Source organism: Gymnoscopelus braueri (genome assembly GCF_963280865.1).
Source record: "Gymnoscopelus braueri genome assembly, chromosome: 8".
NCBI lineage: Eukaryota > Metazoa > Chordata > Actinopteri > Myctophiformes > Myctophidae > Gymnoscopelus > Gymnoscopelus braueri.
Window position 1 is genome coordinate 39,153,686 of NC_137609.1, and position 22,954 is coordinate 39,176,639.

General features: G+C 41.8%; 1 protein-coding gene across 1 annotated transcript in view; it reads left to right on the forward strand.

Moving 5' to 3' along the window:
- LOC308091203 (E3 ubiquitin-protein ligase CBL-like) overlaps window positions 1–22,954 on the forward strand; it is a 29,249-nt gene that overhangs the window by 1,625 nt on the left and 4,670 nt on the right. The window contains exons 2-12 of the mRNA XM_080436640.1: window positions 2,213–2,460; window positions 7,511–7,657; window positions 11,717–11,873; window positions 13,286–13,407; window positions 16,831–16,968; window positions 17,112–17,199; window positions 18,507–18,638; window positions 19,132–19,356; window positions 19,643–19,759; window positions 20,249–20,550; window positions 21,304–21,474. Of these exons, the coding sequence (XP_080292766.1) occupies window positions 2,213–2,460; window positions 7,511–7,657; window positions 11,717–11,873; window positions 13,286–13,407; window positions 16,831–16,968; window positions 17,112–17,199; window positions 18,507–18,638; window positions 19,132–19,356; window positions 19,643–19,759; window positions 20,249–20,550; window positions 21,304–21,474 (1,847 nt within the window). The remainder of the gene's footprint in view (window positions 1–2,212; window positions 2,461–7,510; window positions 7,658–11,716; window positions 11,874–13,285; window positions 13,408–16,830; window positions 16,969–17,111; window positions 17,200–18,506; window positions 18,639–19,131; window positions 19,357–19,642; window positions 19,760–20,248; window positions 20,551–21,303; window positions 21,475–22,954) is intronic.

A 22,954-nucleotide genomic window follows, 5' to 3' on the forward strand; every position in this document is an offset into this window, starting at 1 on the left:
ACCATTTTCAACCTTATCTTAATATAATTGGTCCTCACTAATGCCCATAAGATGGCACAATTTCTGTCTACTCACTCTGCATCAGTGAATCTCATTGGTGGGCTGTCACAGCCTGGCTGTGGACAGTTCGGAAACCTGTCTACCATTGACATCATCGATGGGAATTCAGATAAAAAATACAAACACAGACTTTCTCTTCCTGGTAAGTCAGCATGCTGAAATATAAGTTATTGTTCTTGCATTAATAAAAAGTAAAACAAAATAAGTTTTCTCGGAATGTCCACAGTCCTCTGAGACAAGAGTGAGTAGACAGAAATGGTACCATCGTATAATGAGCCTTAGTGAGGAGTGAGGACCAATTAAGGAATATAAGGTTGAACATTTGTGAAGTTGTCTTGTCTTTTACCATATAATTTCCCAACCGGCACAACATTGTGCAAAACTAGTGAAAACAACAGATCTACTACCAAACTCACAACGTGTCGATGCGATACGTGAGCTTGTAGATCTGCTGTTTTCAACATTTGACAACATTTGACATGCCCAAAATAGGGATTGATTACTAAGCAATTAATCGATTTAATCCAAATGTAATAAAATAGTTTCATTAGCTGTTGCATCTACTTACCCTAGACCATCTGAAACGGACTATGTACAAGGAGCGGTAGTGGTTTGGGAGGTGAAGCAGCCATCTGGGAACCGGAAGGTTTCCCGGTTTGGTTCCTGCTGGCATTGTGTCGAAGTGTCCTTGAGCAAAACCCCTAACTGCTCCCGTTGTTGTCTGTGGTTGCCTGTGAATGTAATTAATGCACATTGCAATTCACTTGTATAAAGTGCTATAAAAAAAAGGCAGACCATTTACCAACTTGATAGCGGCTTTCTCCATTACAACTGAAGTCAATGGTGACTGACTGACCAGGCCTTTAGAGTTCAAATATAGGGCAGAAATTCACTGTGGAATTATTCTATACAGCTTGTGCAGCTTAATGCAAGTCTTCTGAAGATAAATGAGCGCTTCCTTAGTGGAAAATACCTATATTTACATCATAAGTAGTGTAACTATTCATTTCAGCCATTGTTTTTAGAAAACAAAAAACATTCACACTATTAACACATTCATGTTAATGCTCTGCTCTACGAGAATACAAAATGTCCTGCACGTTTACACTTATATGCGGAGATTTACAGATCTTTTAAAGAGACTGCTTACTTATCTGATTTTCAAACAAAGAATTGTCAGATTTTGGTAACCAGGATATAGGCTAAGGCTTCAGTCATTCAGACAGATACTAGGCGAAGCAATGGTAATAATAGGCATAGCAACACTAATCCACGGCATGAAGACGCATGGTCTGCGCAAGTGTCATTATTATTATTTTAAAACAACAGCTGTTGTGGATATTTGCACTAAATGATGGTATAGCTTAAATATATTCAGCTGATGATGGTCTCAAAATTCCAGATATCAACCTGATTAATCAGCTGACCGATAATTGACTTCAAACTGACTGAATGAAGGGAAGAAAGATAGAAAACAATGATACAGTGTCTCATAATATCCTTGGTCCGAGCTCTGAGATGCTTTTAGGGGAACTTATCTTGATCTCTCATATTATCCTTGGTCTGAGCTCTGAGATGCTTTTAGGGGATCTTGATCTCTACTCAGTAGACCTTAAATCAGGGGTCTTCAACGTTTTTCAGACCAAGGACCCCTTAGCTGAGAAAGAGATGAAGCAGGGATACCACCGCTGTATAAAATTGTGTTGCAGATTTAACTTTTTCCCCGATTTCATAGACGGCTTCATAGACTTGTTGGGCAGCACTATCATGTGTAAATTAATGTTTTGTTGATGTGTATTTTCAGACATTTATCCTCTTAAACCTTCAATACTCGTAAACGTGACCCATGTACACCAAATCTCTCCACCGAAAATAGCAGCTTACGTTGTGAGCTTGTAGACCTGCTATTTTCGGCAAATGTTCCCCCAGAATAGGGATGCTAGTGCTCAAGTGATGAATGTAGAAAAAAGAGAAAAATAGTTCCTGTGCTCAAGTGATGAATGTAGAAAAAAGAGAAAAATAGTTCCTATCACATAATCACACTAAGATTTGGCGGACCCGTGTAGTAACTCTGAGGACCCCCTAGGGGTCCTGGACCCCCTGTTGAAGACCCCTGCCTTAAATCAGTGTGAATCCTCTGTCTCCCATTCAGGTGGTGCGCCTTTGCCAGAACCCCAAGGTGGCACTGAAGAACAGTCCGCCCTATATCCTGGACCTGCTGCCCGACACCTACCAGCACCTGCGCACCATTCTATCACGCTACGAGGGCAAGATGGAGATTCTTGGGGAGAATGAGTACTTTCGCGTGGTGATGGAAAACCTCACCAACAAGATCAAGCAGACCATGAGCCTCTTCAAGGAGGCCAAAGAGCGCATGTTTGAGGAGAACTCCCAGCCCAGGTTGGTTGCGCTGCAAGACACAAGTATTCACCATCATTTGCTTTGTACACTTTGTGTCTGTCTGTCTGTCTGTCTGTCTGTCTGTCTGTCTGTCTGTCTGTCTGTCTGTCTGTCTGTTTTGCTCAGGGGGGACTTAGTCTATGTTCAGACTGGCAGCCCAAATCAGATTTTTCCAGATATTTCATTGATTTTTCAGGTTTTGATTAAGTCTGAACAACCACATGCATGTAGATTTTTGTGAATCAGATTTGAACCACATTCCTAGTTGGTTTGAAATGCAATTCAAATCTGATTTCTAAAGATGTATCTAGATATTTGTACGGTAGTCTGACTCTGGAGTCTGGACACTTGGACACAGAAGACTGATTTGATGTCGCTCGCTGAAAATAAAAGCAGATTGGCGATGTTAGAACACACCAATCCGATCGGATCACTTGCAAATAACAGTGTGCGCAGTCAGTCCTAAAGATCAGATTTGCCTTCAGTCTGAAGAAAGCCTTTGATATGTACTGCATATTGGGCAGGGAGTCTAACCGGTGACCTTCTGATTATTTGTGGGTATAGATAGGGCCTCTCTCTACCCACTAGGCTACGGCCGCCCTCAAGTATCACTATAACGTATAACAGGTGTCAGACACATGCTCACAAACAAACAAATTGTTTCTGGCTGGTTAGCCATGCATGTTCCAGCAGTGAACCAGAAGGCTACAGTCACTTTCAAAATGACTGGCATCTTGGCTAAAGATGAAGAAAAGGGACTGTAGACTTAGTTTATTCAGAATGACTTAAGATTCTAAATGACCTAGTTGGAGTAAAGTGGGGAAAGGCATTAAATGCCTTTCCCCACTTTACTTCAGTAATCTGATAGTATACTAAAAATATTTTTAAATTGTATTATAAGATATGTTTTGGTTAAAAATATGTTTTAAAACAAAATAAAAAAAGGTTAAAGCTCTATATTCTGATAGTAATCACTGCTACAGTGTTTGTTCAATAAGAGGGGTCTCCCCATTTCCCCAGCTCTTTGATAAACTGAAAATACATTTTAAGGTGGGTTGCCATTCTCAGCCAATCAGAAGAGAGTAGGCCTACCCATTTATTAGCTTCAGTTGTATAGTGTTCCAGTTACAAATTTGTCTGCATATTTCTGTGTGTCATCACTTTCCTGATTGGATAGAATTGGTATACCAACGTGAAAATGCTATTTCTGTTTACTAAAGAGCTGCAGAGACTGGGAGACACCTGTTACTGAACCTGTTATAGCAACGATTGATATCAGAATATAGAGCTATTTAACACTTATTTTAACAAAAAAATATTACTTACAGTGCACCTTTTAATTATCAAAGATATGGGCAGTGTTGCAATGCTGAATTGGAACGTCTATTTTAATGACGTGACGCGCACGTCGTTTAACACCTACACTACAGGTCACACAATGGACTATTGATATGCATCTACGCTCATTCCTATGTTAATCCACCTGGTGTGAGTCGGGAGCCTTTGTAAACTTTGTTGAGGTGTGATTTTAAATCTATGCGTGTGCCTGCGTGTGCTCCTGGTCAAATAGGTTCCTGCACGGCGTGCAAGGCCGTCCCATGAGCAATGCAACCCTGGATATGGGTAACCAATGAAGAGGGATTGAGAGGCGAGCAGATGTGATATGATCCCTAATTGTAGTGTGTGTTTTCTAGTAGCAGCATTCTGAACTTGTAAGTTCATAATGGACTTCTTGGGCAGGCCAGATAAAAGAGTATTACAGTGAGTCGGCTAGAAACAAAAGCGTGCCGTGGATGAGCTTTTCACTGTCTGCAATGGAGATAATATCACAGACTTGAGAGCTATTTCTGAGGTGATAATATGCTGTTTTGTAGACATTGTACTGGGATCTGCCGTGCAGTGTGACGTCTTGCGTATTACATCAAACTGCACCATTTTTGATGGCTGCAAAGATACATTGATTCAGATCATAATTTTATTTCAAAACACGATTTATTCTTTGAAAATACATTGTTTATTAATGAAAAGTAGTACAGGTGTTCTTGTCAAGATCAACAGTATTATTATTATTATTATTATTATTATTATTATTATTATTATTATTATAATGGAGTCTATCACCACTGTTGCCCAGACTTGAGTCAGGTGGAACTTTCAACCACACAATGACCCCAAAAACAGGAAGCACAGAAATGGTTCTGTGAACACAAAATGAATGTTTTGCAATGGCCATTGCAGTCTCTAACCTAAACTCCAATAGAAAACACTTGATCTGAAGATACCAGATACACACGCAGTCACACATGCCCACAAGCACTAAAATGTATATGCTAGTGATTGACTACACTTTCACTCATTCATTGCCGATAGATCATGTATATTAATTCTTGTATTCACTTGTATTTATTAATAGATGTACACATTCAGTCATCCACCCATATAGGGCTCCAGTACACATATCTAAGGCCAGTAGCTCAGTTTTTTTTTTTTCCGGTGGCAGAAACCTCTTATCTCCATGTTCTAACTTTTTGTGTTTTTTGGTAAGTTAATGCCCTACTTGATCATACTACAGCGTCACACGAAAGCGAAGCGGCACGTTTCGAGCTTGCCGATCTGCTACTTTTGTGTTATCAAACGAATCCATCACTTCCAAGCGTCTCAAATCTCTCACCAGTCAACAGACCGCTTTGTAAGCCTCTTATGAAATTGCATGGAATGCTTTCTAAAAAGGGTTTAATATGGAACACAATTGTGTCCAATATATGTAGTAGGGGTCCCTGCTTCGTCTCTCAGCTAAGGGGTCCTTGGCCTGAAAAACATTGAAGACCCCTGGTTAAGGGGTCTCTTGCACAATATAGTAGTTATACTAAGTCTGACCATGAGAGGAGTTTACTGTATAGGCTGGCTGTGAAAATGGCCAGGATAATAGTCTTAACATATTGCACACGTGTACTGGAGTTAACTTTTAGAGATGCTAGTTACTGACAGCCAATTTATTTCATTTGACTTGTTTAGAAGTTTTGTGGTTTCTGTTACATTTTGAAGATAAGGCTTCTAAGAAATTGCCTTAGACGAGCCTAGATTTCCGTCCTGCTCATGAAATGTTGAGTGAGACTCTACAACAGTTTTGAGATGTGTGAAGGAAAGTTTGATCTGCATGTGACCTGAAGTGACACAACAGGTGTCGCTTCCCCTTTCTTGTCTCAGAAAGTGATCACGAAGCTAAAGCATATCCTTCCTGATTGCTTATTCAGCAGAGATATTTAGGCTATATCAGCCACTTCCGTATGCTAAGGGTCTTCATATAGCCCCTTTAAATCCTGAGCCTGTAAACTGGGACCCAAAAGTCAGTTGTGATTATCGCTGACAAAGCACAGCTTTTAATAGAGAAATTAATTAGTATGCCTAGAAGAACTGGTTTCATTGCTTGAATAAACGGAGGCTAGGTCCATTGTTTACCTGGTATTCACTATCCTATAGTTTAAATGTATAGATGTTATAGTTTTGACAGTATATTGTTTAAAGTTCCTGGCCTACCTGGATCCTAGTTTACTGAGGCACTACACTACACTACACTGTCACTCTGCATTTGATGTATGACGTGATTACCTTGCTTACTGTAATTCGCTCTGGATAAGAGCGTCTGCTAAATGCCTAAATTGGGGAAACTCCTTAGATGGGAATAAGGTGTCATCATACAAAAATAAATTAATAATACATAAATCAAAAGACCGGTACACACAGTCACCACTGAAACATGTCAAGGCCACTGCCTATAAAAGTCAGTGTTTTGTTACAAATACTGTACTTACAATGAAGAGATTGTGTGTTAGTCGTAAAAGTGTCGGTGACCGTCTGGTCTTCTCCTGTGCAACTATCGCTAAGCAAACACTCTGATGTACAAAAGTATTATTGTTCCCTGACTATATATCAAGGCATGTGTCATAAAACTGTAATGAACCCTTCCTTGTTCCCATTACCCTGCTGCCTGTGATTTCCAACTTGTACATAATGTGACGATGAATGTATCGCACATCGTTCCACTTTGTGTCGGTGTGGTCATGGCTGCAGCATCAACCACTAGTTGTTCAATGTACAACTCCAGCCAGGACTGTTATTTCTTATATAGCTCAGTCAAGTCAAGCAATGTTTTTTCTACAGTCCAGGTCACTTACATGAACATTGATGAGCAAAGGTTTTGTCTTTCTCAAAAGAAGCTCTGTTAGTGAAAGCTGTCTTCCTTCTGCCGTCTTCCTTCCATCTATTCCAACCCCACATTATTTTGCTATTAAATAACCAGGTGCCAGAGAATTCCACCTACAGTTCTCGTTGAATGTGCTTGAACACAACTGGGGTTCATTTAGTAGCTCTTGTGTGTGTTTCTCTGTTGCTTGGTGTCATTGACTGCAATGTTGGCCGTGTGTTCCATAGCATTGTCCACTATTGTCCTATGTTGTTGAATGGCTCTTCCTGTTTTACCTCTAACACATTTAAATTTACATTGACATGTTGGCGGTTGAGCCCGCCCACCCGGGATTATCTCCAAGTGTAAGCAAAGCACAAGCTTTAGTTTCCTTTATAAGTAATGCCTGATTTATATTTGCTCTCGCACTGAGTTGTGCACCGAAAATAGCTGATCTACAAGCTTAGAATGCATAGTGAGCTTATGCATGGCCTGTTTCCGGTGTGCAACACTGGCACGTAACCAAGAATGAATCAGTGGTTCTCAAACATTTTCATGTCAAGGATCCGGAAATTCATAACATGTATTACAGTATGTACGCAGACCGCTGGACCAAAATAGACCCCAAAAAAACAGGTAGTCAATGGGACTTGGATTGGACTAAAACCTTGCCCAAATTTGGAGTAATATCTCATAGATATGCCATTGACGACTACGTCATAGACTGGCCACATCTGAGATCCGTGGCCAGTGAGAGATCTGAAATCACAGTCTGAGATCCACACCGTTATTATGCCCTGCCTTGTTTTGTTTTTTTAAACCGCTTTCTCTCTCTCTCTCTACCCCCCCCTTCCTGCTCCTTTACAGGCGGAATCTGACCAAGCTGTCTCTGATCTTCAGCCACATGCTGGCAGAGCTGAAAGCCATCTTCCCCAACGGCCTGTTCCAAGGAGACAACTTCCGGATCACCAAAGCCGATGCAGCAGAGTTCTGGAGAAGGTCATTCGGGGACAAGTGAGTTTCTTTCTGCTCAACTCCTCTCCAATACACGCCCACATTGTAAAGCGCTTTGGATAAAGAAAGGAGCTATAGAAATGCAGGCCGTTTACCATAGAAATGCAGACGTCGTATCCATGGAGCACTGTTTACACCAGTGGTTCTCAAACTATTTCATGTCAAGGACCCCCAAATTGATATGTATTTGGCTGCGAACCCCCATCTGAAAAATATTTTGTGCCAGGGAGTGGGACCCCCAGAAGCAAAGATTTGAGTTGAAAATATTTGCTTTAAAAATACAAACACATTTTCACGATTTTTGAATATCCAAAGTATATAATATGGTTATAGGGGTTAAACTAATTTATCTGGCGACTCCCTGGACCCCACTTTGAGAACCAATGGTTTACAATGAATAGAATGAACTCGCACTAAACAGTTGAGGGTGAAATGAATCGCCTTCACCCACACCGCGTATGTCTACCATCACACTGTCACTGCTGAATCAGCTTGATTCCCCAGCCCTGATTACTGGTTGGGACGGTTAATACCAGGTTATTACCAGAAGTTCTTTCAGCTGAATGGGTGTGAGCAATTAAAGGGTAAATCCACATTGAGTCACATAGGGTAGAAAAGTCCTGCAGTGCTGCTCTTATAGACCTTGGTAGTTACGTGATAATTCTGAGACCCTAGTTAGTTCTGGAAGGGTTTTGCCTATGAGATCTACTATAGCTTTATATCATGTTAATTAGCCTTAATCCCCCGGCCATGATTTTTGGGCGGTGTAGCCGCCCCCATAAGTGGGGTTGGGACACCTCATTAGTATTAGTTTCCTGCACTGTGATAGGCCCATTAGTAGACCCCCAGCTGTACTGTGATTGGCTGACTCTATTGGCTGACTCTATTAAGCACTGTGATTGGCTAGCGAGACACATGATGACATTAATAACCTATAAATAGGATTATGCACTTCCAAAAATTATTATATTTGGAAGTGAGCTTCCATCACTATGATGACCACTGTGATGACCACACCGCCCACTTCACACTGGGTGTGATTGTTTGATTGAATACTGTATTAGTCAGAAATGTAAACGGCACGTGGTACAAGACATTAACTCATAAACTCAAAAAGGTTCTGGGGACTTGGTTACATTGTGGTCCTATGTATTCAATTCATCAACATAGCATAAAAAACTAGAACCAGGAGACCTGGTACTGCCAGACCCCTAGTGGTTGAAATCTGAATGGCCGGGCTTCGCATGACGTGTGTCCCTTCTATGTCCCTTCTATGACGAAAGAGGGACAGACTTTTTTGGCTGTGGCCGGGGGAAAGTGACATACCATGTATGGAGAAAACAGATACAAAGCCTCATGTAAGCCCGACCCCTTGAGTCTGGCAATAACACAATACATGTCATCAACAAATACTATATGTCATCAACAAACACTATATGTACAAAAGAGATGGGAAAAATACATTTACCTCCCCTTGTGGTCTCCTGATTTTCAGGCAAATTTTGAACAGTGTTACACTTTGTTTAATGGATGGTGTCAGGGTATTCCACATTTTGGTGGCAGAGTAGTAGAATGAGAATTTTCCCATGTTTGCTCTAAATTTGGGTGGTACCAGATCATGGTTGCTCGCTCTAGTATTGTGTCTGTGGGTGTCATTCACTTAGGGGAACTTTGGTCACTCTCCCTAGACATGTCGCTAGAATGTCGCTGAGACTTACTCCCAATCCTGTTCTTGAATCTGAGTGCCAAGCAGGAAGGTATTTTGTACTTCTTAGTTTGGTATGACTCGGCCAGGAATTGAACCCTGAGCTCCCAATCTTAGGGCAGAAACTCTAACCATAAGGGCCACTGAGCTGGTTTATATCAAGGTAGCTGGGTTCATATGTGTTCACGTATTCAAGTGGTCTGAAATTTAGCAGGAGAAGAGAATTATTGTAATTAACTGAGATGCTTATTTAGAAAATTGAGGAAAAACAAGAAAAAGATCATGGGTACTTGACTATACCTAATTGCGCAAAAGTGACTACAATTTCCATTGATTCAAGACCACTCACTAGCATAGGCTCCATAGCAGATAGGATAGGCACAGTAGTTGAATGGTAAAAGAGCAAGTCAAGTTGCGATGGTACAGTGTTTTGTACCTCAGTGTTATCACTGTGATCCCGTGTCCACAGCTCATGGGCTTTTTATCAATTTCCAAATTTACAAAGCTTAAAAGAACAGATTCATATAGATGAGATACTTTATTTCTTCAGGACGGGCTTTTGCCAATTAGTAGCAGCTAAGTAGCTAATACTTTTTCTCGTCATCTCTGAAAAAAGACACCAAAGCTGTACAGGGGTCGGCAAGTACTGTACATTTTTTTCCTAAGAGACTGGGAGAGACATGCAGCAAAGGTCGTCGGGATTGGGACTCTAACCCGCGACCTGCTGTCAGGCTACATTGAGCCTAGGTGCCCGGACCACTAGGCCAGCGATCCGGGCCTATGTAATAATTTCTTGAATGTGACACTTGGAGGACATTTTAGTTCATTAAAGGGTTAGTTCAGATTTTTTGAGTATTTTCTGTAGGAAATACTTACCATTAATGTAGTGGTTGCAAAGGTATTAATTGATTGCCTGTGTCCCGTGGTCCGAGTTCTGGTCCGGTTCTGATGAATATGAAGTAGTTCCGGTAGATTAGTAGATTTGGTGGGGGCCACTCATTAAAAATAAATTAATAAAAAAAACTAGCATCATTTGTATTGTTGACCTATTTCTACCATATAGAGCAGGTTTCGTTCAATTTCGACCCCTCTGTCACATGGTACTAATGTTTGTGTCCAGAATCACTGCACCGCGGCAGCCTACTCACTCACAAAATATATGACACAAAAAATAGTACCATGTGACAGAGGGGTCGAAATTGAACGAAACCTGCAATATATGATAGAAATAGGTCAACAATACAAATGATGCAATTTTTTTTTTATTAATTTATTTTTAATGAGTGGCCCCCACCAAATCTACTAATCTACCGGAACTACTTCATATTCATCAGAACCGGACCACAGGACACGGGCAATCAATTAATACCTTTGCAACCACTACATTAATGGTAAGTATTTCCTACAGAAAATACTCAAAAAATGCTTTAAAATGTTTAAAAAGAACATTTTGTCTGGAGTCAGACAGTCATACTCCCTTTTGAACAAGAGCTAGTCTTTCATGATTCAAGGTCTCTTTGTCTCCTTGGAACAGAGAAACAATGTCTTGTTTTAGGCATGTGGAACACAGAGAGAAGTTTTTCATCCAAAAGACTAAAGAGGAAATTTGACAGTGAAAACATTAAATTCCAAGAATGGAAATAGAGCTATTCATTCATCCTACGCCGTTTCATCAATTCAAAGCCATTGCTGTCCATATCCTCCTAGTTCTGGCCCAGGCTGTTGTCTGTCACTGCTACAGCGAGAGGTTGAAACTTGTTGATTGAAATGAGAACTTGCCGCTGCACCTCGGCATGCAACTGCGAATGTCAGCTGCAGACCAGCAAGGAATGGGCATTGACTAATTAAGTTGAAACATTTACCTTGGTTGTACCGGTAAAAGAATGAAATAATCTATACCTCTATCAAAGATTATGAACTTTCACAATACGGTTTTGCTGTAACTACTGATAGCTGTTAGCTGGGCAGCTACTATGGGGAAAAATAACAGCGGAACCTTATTGCACAGGTTTATTAGCCTGACACAGGTCTATGGCTTGACATCTTGTTTTTATCTCTGAGACCCCAATCTGCACTGTAAAATCCTCAGTGTTAATTTGACTCCACTAGTGTGTGCAAATGGACCCACCATTTGCACACACTCTCAGAGTTACAGTCCCGTAAAGGTCCATTTAGACTCCTGGTGGTCTCTGGACCCGACATTGAGAACCACTTGCCTTGAAGCATAATTGCACTACTGACGCCACCCAACCAGTGATGTCACTGTCACAGAAGTTGTTTTCCCATCAGCTGTCGGTACCAAAATCCCTGCGGTGACATAATAAGTGATGAGGTGTCCCCTGTCTCCCCTGTAGGACCATAGTACCATGGAGGTCCTTCAGGCAGGCTCTCCATGAGTTCCACCCCATCAGCTCTGGACTAGAGGCCATGGCCCTCAAGTCCACCATCGACCTCACCTGCAACGATTACATCTCTGTGTTTGAGTTTGACATCTTCACCAGGCTCTTCCAGGTGAGGCCAAAGTTGGAGCAAAAATGTTTTTATGATTATTATTATTATTATTCCGGTCATATAATATTAGAATGACCCGCAACAAAGGTCATAGGCCTTAATCATCAATAATTGTCAATCATTATCACTTAAGTTTGTGACTCATAGAGGAAGAGTACAAGTAATGTCAGGTATTTTAACCACATTAATTAACCACGTTTTGGGCACACAAATCTTTCAAATTCATCAAAGTCAAAGTTTTTCTTTTTTGCGAAAATAGCAGATCTGCTCTGTTGTGAGCTTGTAAATTTGACATTTTTCATCATTTCGTCATACAACAGTTTTAGTAAAGTAGTTACTGTGTGGTTACCTTACTGAGCCACCTGTTACCTGCCTAAGGAATGCAGAAAAGTAGGAGATCACTATCAAGTATGCTACTGGTCATTTTGAGCAGCCGGTTCGATTGTGTGTTTGTGTCTAAACAAATGCTTGTATGCTGTGACCTCTTGGTGTATTTCCCAAAGTGACATTTACTCTCTCTGCCACCCATATATTCTTAGCTAAAAAAAGGGTCTAGTCGTACCACTGTGTGGGTAGTTAATTTCAGTCATGGCTACCGTTTTGTCTTTATTCCACAGGGACATTGCTCCGTCATTATTGAGGGTGTGGTGGCTGGAACTCCTCCAGAGGGTTCCCCTAGTGGGACGTAAAACCGAAATAACTTCCTTAGGTTAGCCATAGGAAGGAAATGAGCAGGGAACATATGGATTTAGTCGAAGGAATATTGTGTTTAAGCGTAGATTATTCTAGGAGAGCTAACCCACAGGGCCGAGACAGAGTCTCTGACAGCTAAACAAGAACAGTCAGTGATGAGTCAGAGAGACGGCAGTGTGACCGTATCTCAGGTTTACTGTCCATTCATAGAGCTGCAACTATCGATAAATCTTTCAATTAACACATTGCCTGCCAAAGACGTTTTAAAACGTCATTTAAAATACACCACTTGCCTGCCAAAGACGTTTTAAAACGTCATATTTTTTTTAAATATATTTACTACTCCATTCACTTCCTGGTTAAAGTATTTGGGAAATATTCTGTATCTCGGCTCCTGTGTTGCTGTGATGTAACTTTGGCTAGACATGCTATTTTCAACGGCCAAGCGACGCGTTTTGAGCTTGTAGCTTTTACTTGTACTTTTGCAGGATTGTTTTTGAATCCTGAAAAGTAACGGTTTTGGACAATTGAGGTTTCCACCAGACAGAGACGATGTATACCTGTGTATACATATCAATGAATCGAACCACTTAAGCCCTATTTCATACTTAAAATAGGCAATCTACAAGCTCACAACGCATCACATTGCATGAATATTGCTATGTGTGGTCTGGAATGATTTAAAATGTGAATTTTGTGTGTGTGCGGCCATGGTGCAGCCATGGTCATCTCTATTAAGGAACTGGAACAGCCTGGCAGTGACACACTCGGGCTACATGGCTTTCCTCACCTACGACGAGGTCAAGGCCCGACTGCAAAGGTTCATTCATAAGCCTGGCAGGTGAGAGAGAGAGACACACACACACACACACACACACACACACACACACACACACACACACACACACACACACACACACACACACACACACACACACACACACACACACACACACAGAGAGTTACAGTAAACATGGACACACAGACACACGGTATAATCACAGTTGAGTTATAAATTTTTTACTCGGAGAGTATACAAATGGAATCTTACCAGTCCATTTTGGTTACATTTCTATACTCTTGGGATTAAATGAACACTGAGGATTTTATTTATTTATACATTTTTGGGGTGCTTTTTACCCCCTTTTCTCCCCAATGTAGTCGTTTTGCCAATTGATTCCTCCTCTCACACATTTGTGTGTTGTCACTGCTGTTGTATCCCACCGGGAGGACGTAGAGCCTTCGTCCTACTCCTTCCGCCCAACACCCCCTGCTGACAGGTGCCGCCCCAGCCCGTAGGACTACATGCAGTGAAATCACCCTCCCCGCCCGGCTTCCCCCCCCGGAACACGGGCCAATGTGTTAGTGTAGACCCTCGTCAAAGCAGGATGCACCACGGTGGATTTGAACCCACAACCTCCGCGGTGGTGGCAGGCACTTTATCACTGTGCCTCCAGTGTCTTGGGGCTTACATGCAGTGTGGGTCCCACTCCCAGAGCAACACAGTGCTCAAACGTTTATTCCCATTACAGCCAGTGTGTCTTATCTTATCCACTCCAAGCAGCCTTGTGCTCTCTGGCTGGTGAAATATGCATGTGCATGTCCTATCGGTGGGACAAGGAAAAATATTGTTGCTGTCGGGCAGAAACCTCCTATCTCCATATATTTTTTTTGTGTTAATGTAAGTTAATGCCCTACTTGATCATACTACAGCGTCAGACAAAACCATCAAAAGTAGCAGATCCACAAGCTCGAAACGCGGCGAAAAGCAACGCGTTTTGAGCTTGTTGATCTGCTGCTTTTGCTCTTTTTGAATTTGAATCCTGAAAAGTAAAAGTTTTGGACATATGAGACGATATCTTCTTAATTATCCACTATGCCAGATAGTTTTTGAAGTTTGTGTGGAAAAGTCGGTATCCAGGTATGGAAAATAGTTTTGTTTCATCTTTTTTTTTTTTTACAGTAATCTTATTTCTATACGTACATCTATCTTTTGTGTCCCCTTTAAAGCGCAGTGACACCTTGGTAGAGGGTTTGGTTGTGTGCTAGTTACCTTGTCATAACTAGTCCAATTGGCGAGATATCTTGCTCTGTTGCTCCATTGATTAGAAATTGATAATCCAAAAACTTGTCAAAGTCACTCTTTTAGCACATAAACAAACGCAAACAAAGTGCAAACATTTATTATTTTAAAGAAAATGTTCAACTTAATGTTAATTTAGCAATTTGTAAACGTTGACTGGATCTGCAGATCCGGATCTTCAAATAGTAAAAGGAATCAACTAGGAAGTTGACATTTTGACAAAAAAACAAAACAATGCTGTGCTGTGCTGGGTATTGTTTGCGTTCATTTACGTAAAATAGGGAATTTGAGAGCTGTTTCACCATGCAACAATGAGGAGACTACTTTTAGAATTTCCTTTTCTAATCAATGGAGCAAGAGAGCAAGATATCTCGTTAATTGGACTAGTTACATCATGACGAGGTAACTACACAACCCAAACCTCTGCCAAGTGTCACTTCAAGTCTCATTTCAATAGATAGACATATACGGTAAATCAGTAGTACATTGTGATTAGAGGTGAGCAAACTAGTGGTAAATCTGACTTAACAGGACTAGTATAAATAATGTGGGTTTTATTTCAAGTACAACTGCAGTCCGACTATAGAGAAACATTGCATTTGTTCACCAAATTCATATAGTACAGTAGTTATACCAGGTTTTCCACAGCGCAACCGTCTTTGTATTTACATTGTTTCCTTTAGTACTGCTCAGTAAGCATGTATAGAAGGGTGATGAATGGCTGATTCCTCCTCTTTTTCACTCTTGCACTTGTTGTATGATGTTCATGATTGTACAGCAAAACGACACATAAAACAAGTGTCAAAATAATGGCAAAATAGGGATGTACAGTATGTGTCTTTAATTTATCCCTCTACAACAGCATTACGGTCATCCTTTTTTCCCCCTTCCAACCATTGACTACGATCACGACTACTGGGGCTTGATTTCTGGTTATACGAATGCAGTCTATGTTGTTGTCGGCTTAGGCCTAATTGTTACATTGTGTAACTACAAACTCACTACAAAATTGCATGATTCTACGTCTTAAGTGCTCTAAAAATGTATTCTCAAAAGTAATCTTGTGGTGAGTGTCCTTGAATTACAGACTGGTTAAAGGATCATACCGGTGGTCTGGCATGTTTAGCCCATTGACTATGACTCACAGTATACTGACCACTTTCCAATGCATACTGTAGTTTCTCTGGTTGTCGAGGAAGACCACTTAGTTTATGTCAGTACAGTAAGAAACTCACTTTTCTATGATTTATTTTTAGTAATTTTTTGTCAAAGTTACGCCATCATTGCTGGGGTTTTTTTATGCAGTTGAAAGCCCGGATTGATTTGACAAGTCTAGACAAAAATACTGTATTCCCTGGTGAAAAGATAGTTTAACTAACAAAATTCTAATTCTTAACGGCAACAGAAATGTAATCCGTAGAAGCTGAGATTTAAGGTGGGGTCATTGTCTTAAAGTTTTAATGAAAAACAACAGCTAAATCTAATTGGGCTATTCCAAGTTCTAAAGCACGACGCTAACATGGGCTAAACATGCCAGACCCCCAGTATGGTTCCTTTTTAAGGCAGTGGTCCTCCGGGGACCACCAGGGGTCCTTGAGGGGTTCCAGGAGGTCCCCAGTTAAATGATAGATAGTTAGGAACCGGGTCCATTTGGTTCTATTGGTACTCTCAGAATTATTGGGGTCATAGCTTCAGTCCATAGTATCAGCCAGTTCTCTCTAACGCCCTGCTAAGGAACATATTATTTGCTACACCCCCCCCCCCCCCCCAAAAAAAGCCGGTTTTGTGGTGTTGAAAGCTTTTTCTCCGTGGTGGGAATCCTCTCAGAACCCCGCCTTTTCTGTAAAATCCACAGTTTGGCCAGAAAATATGTTGACCAAACTTTGCTATTTCTATTGCAGCAAAATTATAATCTTTATTTTTACTACAAGTTTAGAAATCGGTAGACATTGAAAACCCGATCAATGCGGAAATACATAGTCCCTGGCAGAGCATTGTAGAGAACTCGCTAATGCTCTGGACCGGAGCTGTGGGGGTCCGTTGCCTAATGAACGCCAAACTGGGGTCCTTGAAATTAAAAAAGTTTGAGGTGTTTGGACTACGGTTAGCTCTGGTCCACTGTGTCTCTCCAGTAAGAATGTTCTGCTGTTGTGTTGACTGAAGCTCTCGTGTCTCTTCCAGCTACATCTTCAGGTTGAGCTGTACGCGGCTCGGCCAGTGGGCCATCGGCTACGTGACTGCAGACGGGAACATCCTGCAGACCATACCTCATAACAAGCCCCTGTTCCAAGCCCTCATCGATGGCTACCGGGAGGGATTGTAAGTTGTCAAATATCTATATATTTCCCCTAAGGATAATTATGCATTGCCTTCCCTGCACAAGTCACAGAGCATTGTATGGTTTCCTGTTACTGCACATTATGCTGGTGAAATATAGTGAGAGGTGTTTGTGTGTTCCTCAGCTACTTGTTCCCAGATGGACGTGCTCAGAATCCAGACCTGACGGGCCTGTGTGAGCCCTCGCCCCAAGACCACATCAAAGTTACTCAGGTACACACAGAACTCTAGTTTGCTCCATCCATTAACCACTCCAGAACCTGTGATCTTTTTCTTCATCTTCGTTTGACTCTCAAAAGTTGGGTTATTCTGTCCTGATTGTGTTTCTGTTCCACCAAGTAGAAGTGAGTTGTTGATTCTAGAAGACGATGGCTAAACAGTGGAGGAGGAATTGGTCTCATGACGCCACAAAAGAAACGCAATGCAATAAACGCAAGATTAGTGGCTAGCTTAAAGCTACTTTTAAGCTATATCACACGAGAGGGAGTGCTGTTATACTGCTGGTGATAATCGCAGCAGTGATTATCATACTGTAGCTGTCCATATTTTAACCACTTAAACCCTATATACTTGGGACCCCCCCCCCTCCAGGGGTCTATACTTGGTCCCCTCCTTTTTGCCCAGAATAGGGACACTAGGGTCCATGTGGTTAAAGCTACACAATGTACCTTTTAAAGGGGAAAGTGTACACCCAGTCGGTGCTGATGACACATGGGTGCCCATTTAGATTATTTATCGGATTATTTTTCATAAATGTAGTTGTGATCAATTTTGATCATTCGATTCAGGTCATAGCTCAAAGCGTCACCCCCCACCTTTCCTCGTGTTGTTGCTTTCCTCCATGTAAAACAGGAAGGGTGACGTTGGCGTTCATAGTGTTGCCAGACACATGTTGGTCACATTTTGTGACTAATGAGTCACTGAAGGCAGGAAATGGCACCACTGCCAAGTCGGTGCCCAAGAAGTGACCTTGCGTGAGTCCAAAATAATACTAACACCCCAAGCCTCACTGGGCATTCATTTCAGCACAGTGACTGGGCATCTGCTACTCAGACAATCAGAGCTCTCCCACCTATCTACATTCAATGAATGGGCTTGGACTGCAGAGAAAACCAGCGGTAACCAACTTAAGTCCAACTTAAGTCCAAAAGCCAATCCTGATACCGTGCCGTATACGGGTAAAGGACTACGCCTTAAAGTCATTGCATTGGTTCTGTGCTGCTTTTACATTTCAGAATAGTTTCCACCCAGTTTTAGAACCATTGGCTGAATTTGGAATGTCACCAGACATAATATCAGCAAGCGTAGATCTCTGATCGGTTGGCTAGGGGAGAGTACTAGGCTTCTACTGGCCTTGAAGGACATTTGAAAGAACAAACTCCACATGTCACTGTAGGCTTAGTTGCACTCAAACCATGTGGTGTGGCTGGTTAATCGCTGGAATCATTGGAAGTGAAAATCTGTTCTGTGCGGCTGGCAGCGGGTAGACATTGACGTATGGTTGTCTTTCCTGTGTACAGGAGCAGTATGAGTTGTACTGCGAGATGGGCTCCACATTCCAGCTGTGCAAGATCTGCGCTGAGAACGACAAGGACGTCAAGATCGAGCCCTGCAGTCACCTCATGTGCACCTCCTGTCTCACCGCCTGGCAGGTCAGACACACGTCCTGTCCACCCTGTCTGTCTGTCTGTCTGTCTGTCCTCCACTACTCTCCCTCCTCCTACTCCACTGATTCTCAAACCTTTTAATTTCAAGGACCCCCAGTTTGATATGCATTTGGCCACGGACCCCCATTTGATATATATCCTCAGTGTAAATTTAAGTACAGAAAAGCAACATAAATATCATCTAAGCCTTTGTTTGCTGCAGAGCTTGTTTTCTTAATATATTCAAACCTTCCATTGGAAATCTGTTGTTGGAACCCATTACAGAAGTAATGTTTACCTCATGTCCTTGTATAATATATCAAATATAAAAATTTGCCGTTTGTGAGCTCGTAGATCATCCATTTTTGCAGAACGTTCATCACGTTTTTGCCTAATGTTATTGTTCGTCCACGTTTGCCTAATCTTCGTTCGCCTATTATGACATGCCCAGAATAGGGTCGGTAGGGTTTATGTGGTTAACAAGCTTTGTGGTTCTCAGGAGTCTGAGGGCCAGGGCTGTCCGTTCTGCCGCTGTGAGATCAAAGGCACGGAGCCCATTGTGGTGGACCCCTTCCACCCCAAGGTCAGCGGGGTCTCCTTCGCTGGCTTCCAGGGGCCCTGCAGGGTCCCAGAGGCAACCGGCGGCAACGTGTCCCCTGGCAACGAGGACGAAGACGATGATGACCAGAACTTGATGATGATGAGCCACCTGGCCGGTGTCAAGGTACCATACTGATGACATGAATACTAAGGCTTCATTTATGCTCCTTCGTACGACAGTGTTGTGCGCCGAAAATGACTGTTTTACGGCATAAGCTCACAATGCAGAGCAAATGCGACACGTTGTGAGCTTGTAATCTGCTGTTTTTGGCGTAGACATTTGGTCTAGAGGGGGGGTAAATGATATGATGTAGCATAAATCAGTCTACACGGCTTTCATTCAAGTCCCATCTTCAAATGACAATCAAACTTCACGCTCCATTCTGGTGTGTGTGTGTGTGTGCGCGCAGGTGGAGCGCCCACCCTCTCCAGTGTCACCGCTTCCTCCGGTACCCCCTCGCTTGGACCTGCTGCAGCAGAGACCCCCCAGCAACTCCGCTGTCTTGGCCCAGGGAGCCACACCCAAGGTAAGAGGTTATATTGTGTTTCTGTGTATTTCTTTTCTCTCTACTCTCTAGGTTAATGTAGTTTCGAGTTTTTTTTTAATTTTTATTTCATGTTGACTTTGTTTTCAGTTTAGTTTAAATTTATTTAATTCGTTTTTAAAAGACCGTTTGGAGGTTTCGTTTTATTTTGTGAAATGCTTCGTTTTCATTCGTTTTAATGTTAGTTTTAGGTTTTTTTATACTATGGGGTATTTGTCGGGTGATATTCGAAATTGTGAGAAAAACTATTGTAATGTAATGATAAAAAAAAATACATTATAAAAAGTGTCTACACTGTTAAATTGATTATAGTTAGTTTTGTAAACACACAATAACAGTTTGAGTTCTCTTTTTCTTCTTGTAAAGCCTAATTCTTTTCAGTTAACTAAAATGTATTTTTTTAAATTCTGGTTTTAGTTTTTTCATTAATTTTAGTTGACTATCATAACCTTGCACACACCTCCCCAACAGATCCCAGCGCCTCACAGGGACAAACCACTACCTCTGCCCCCCGCCCTGAGAGAGCTGCCCCCTCCACCCCCTCCGGAGCGCCCGTCGCCGCTGCTTGGCCAGGACGGCAGGCTCCAGAGGAGACCCCTCCCCTCCACCCCGGAACAGCCCAGCTGGGCATCCAACTACATGGTCCCCCGGCCAGCGACCAAGGCCGTGGGGGCCGCCTTGGGCCCCGGCCCTGGCCCTCAGAGCAACGGAGCTTGCAGCGAGGCAGGCAAGCTCCCAGTGGCCACCAACGCCATCTACTGCCTGACCCCAAGGTAGCAGCCTTATCCTACTATCCCATCCTACTATAAATCCTACTATCCTACTATGAATTCTGTCATTCTATCTGAATGACAAGCAGAGGCTTCGTGCCGCATTTCGAGCTAGTGGATCTGTTACTTTTGTGGATCTGTTACGCTGTAGGGCGTTAATATCGAAAAAAAGAGGTTTCTGCCCGACAGCGACGTTGTAAAAAAAATAATATATATAGTCACCAGGACAGGCCTGCGTCAAGTTTAACTCTATAACTGCCAAAGACGTTTATAAACGTCTTTGGGCCTTCAGCTATTGCCTGCCAAAGACGTTTAAAAACGTCTTTGAAAAAAAAAAAAAAAAAAAATCTAAAAAGATTCTCTAATTATTTAAGATTGACACCTTTTCGATATTCCAAACGAATAAGGAGATAACAATTCCCAAAGATTTGCTGCTCCATCCACTTCAATGTTAAAATTGAAACGGACAAACAATTCACAATGTTTTTTGGTTTGAAACTACTGGTTTTGAGCTATTTTCAAACATCAAACAACACATGACAACAAGGTCAAATTGACCTCGTTGACATTTGTGAAACCACACCTGAATCTCATCTGTGATTAGAAATTATCTGGGATCAATCATACTGGAGAAAAATATTCTGTGGCTATGCGAAAAGGTACCAAAATCGGTCAAAACCCTGGCAGAGGCTACAGACTTTTTGAAAAAACTCTGGCAGGGTAAGAGTTAATGACAGTTTGTGTGTCCATGTGCAGGAACACGCCTGCTCCAGGGATGTCGTCCGGCACCGACAAGGCTGTCCTCGAGTCTGAGGAGAACGAGTACATGAGCCCTACCTCTCTGCCAGCATCTGGGGCTCCCTGGGTGCTAGCGGGGGCCCTGGTTCCCCCACCGCCAGCCCAGGCCAACCACCACAATGACGTAGGGTAAGACCTGTGTACACCTTGTGTATCCTTATGTCTATGCCACCGCGCTCTGACCACTCTGGTGCGTTGTCCAAATGAACTGCTCAATAAATCAAAAACAAGGACGGTTGCACTCAGAAATAAGACCATTTTATGTGTTTTGTCCATGCCATGAAAGGTGACAGACGTTTCAGCTATTGATGAAGGCTGGATAGCCGAATCGTCTGTCACCTTTCCTGAGGCATGGGGGGAAAAAAGTGCGACCCTCCTTGTTTTTGATTTCACCTTGTGTATCCTTTCATTTGAACATTTAGAACAGTGCTTCTCTTTTATGTCAAGGACCTCCAAATTCATATGCTTTTAGTTTGTAATCTGCAAAAAAAACAAACAAATAACATGTCCAAATTAGTGATTTGATTACTAATCGTTTTATTTTATTAGACAATTCTTTGAAATTATCGTTATTTATTTATATATAATCGATTCAATCAATTGGTTCGATTAATGGTTGCACCCCTCCTAGACTCATGGCATAGTTGACATTTCTGCCCACACTCTGAAGCCAGATTAGTAAGGATCAGTGTTGTAGAACAATACAACCATTCTATTGCTCATACTGTACTGTGGAAAGTACAGCATGCAAGTACAACCATATACTCTCATGTGTTCCTTGATCTCAGATATACAGTACATGTTACATGAGACCAAGGTAGCCTGTGTTTTCACATGAAAACGTACCTTTTGGGAATCCAATGTCTCGTTTTCCCTCTTCACAAAATAATGTCTGGTTGTCATTAGCTGGGATTTCGTTCTTGAATCCTGACCAGTAGAGGGGGCTGCAGGCTTGTGTTTTTCATTACATATTAGGCTGGATTCATTATTCTACTAGGTATTTAAACTTCCTTCTCCGTGTTCTTTATTTAAAAGAAATGCCATTTCATTCATGCAAATACACTACCTGAAGGTAGAACGCAGTTCCATCACACACAACCATTAAAAAAAATATATATATATAATTGACAATGGCACAAAAAGTAGCTTGATCATTATACACAACAAAAGCAATTGTGTGACTTTTTACGTCACAATTCCTTTATTGACAAACAGCTCAGATGAGCATACAAAGCCTTTTGAGGTATTAACTCATTCAGTGCCCGGCTTATTTATGGCAGTTTGGAGTGCCACAGCCAAAATTCATTGTAAAAAAAAAAGTTTAATGTTCAGAAGTGGGTTCTGAACATAAAAAAAAAGATTTTTATTTTATTTTTTGACGTCTTAGACGTCCAGTGGCACTCAGGGCTAATGTTAAAACGGACGTCTTAGACGTCCAGTGGCACTCAGGGCTAATGTTAAAACGGACGTCTTAGACGTCCAGTGGCACTCAGGGCTAATGTTAAAACGGACGTCTTAGACGTCCAGTGGCACTTAAGCAGTTAAGGGAATGTGCTGTTTCCATTCATGTGATTAATGATGTGTGATGCATAAAAAACTCTTGATGTCC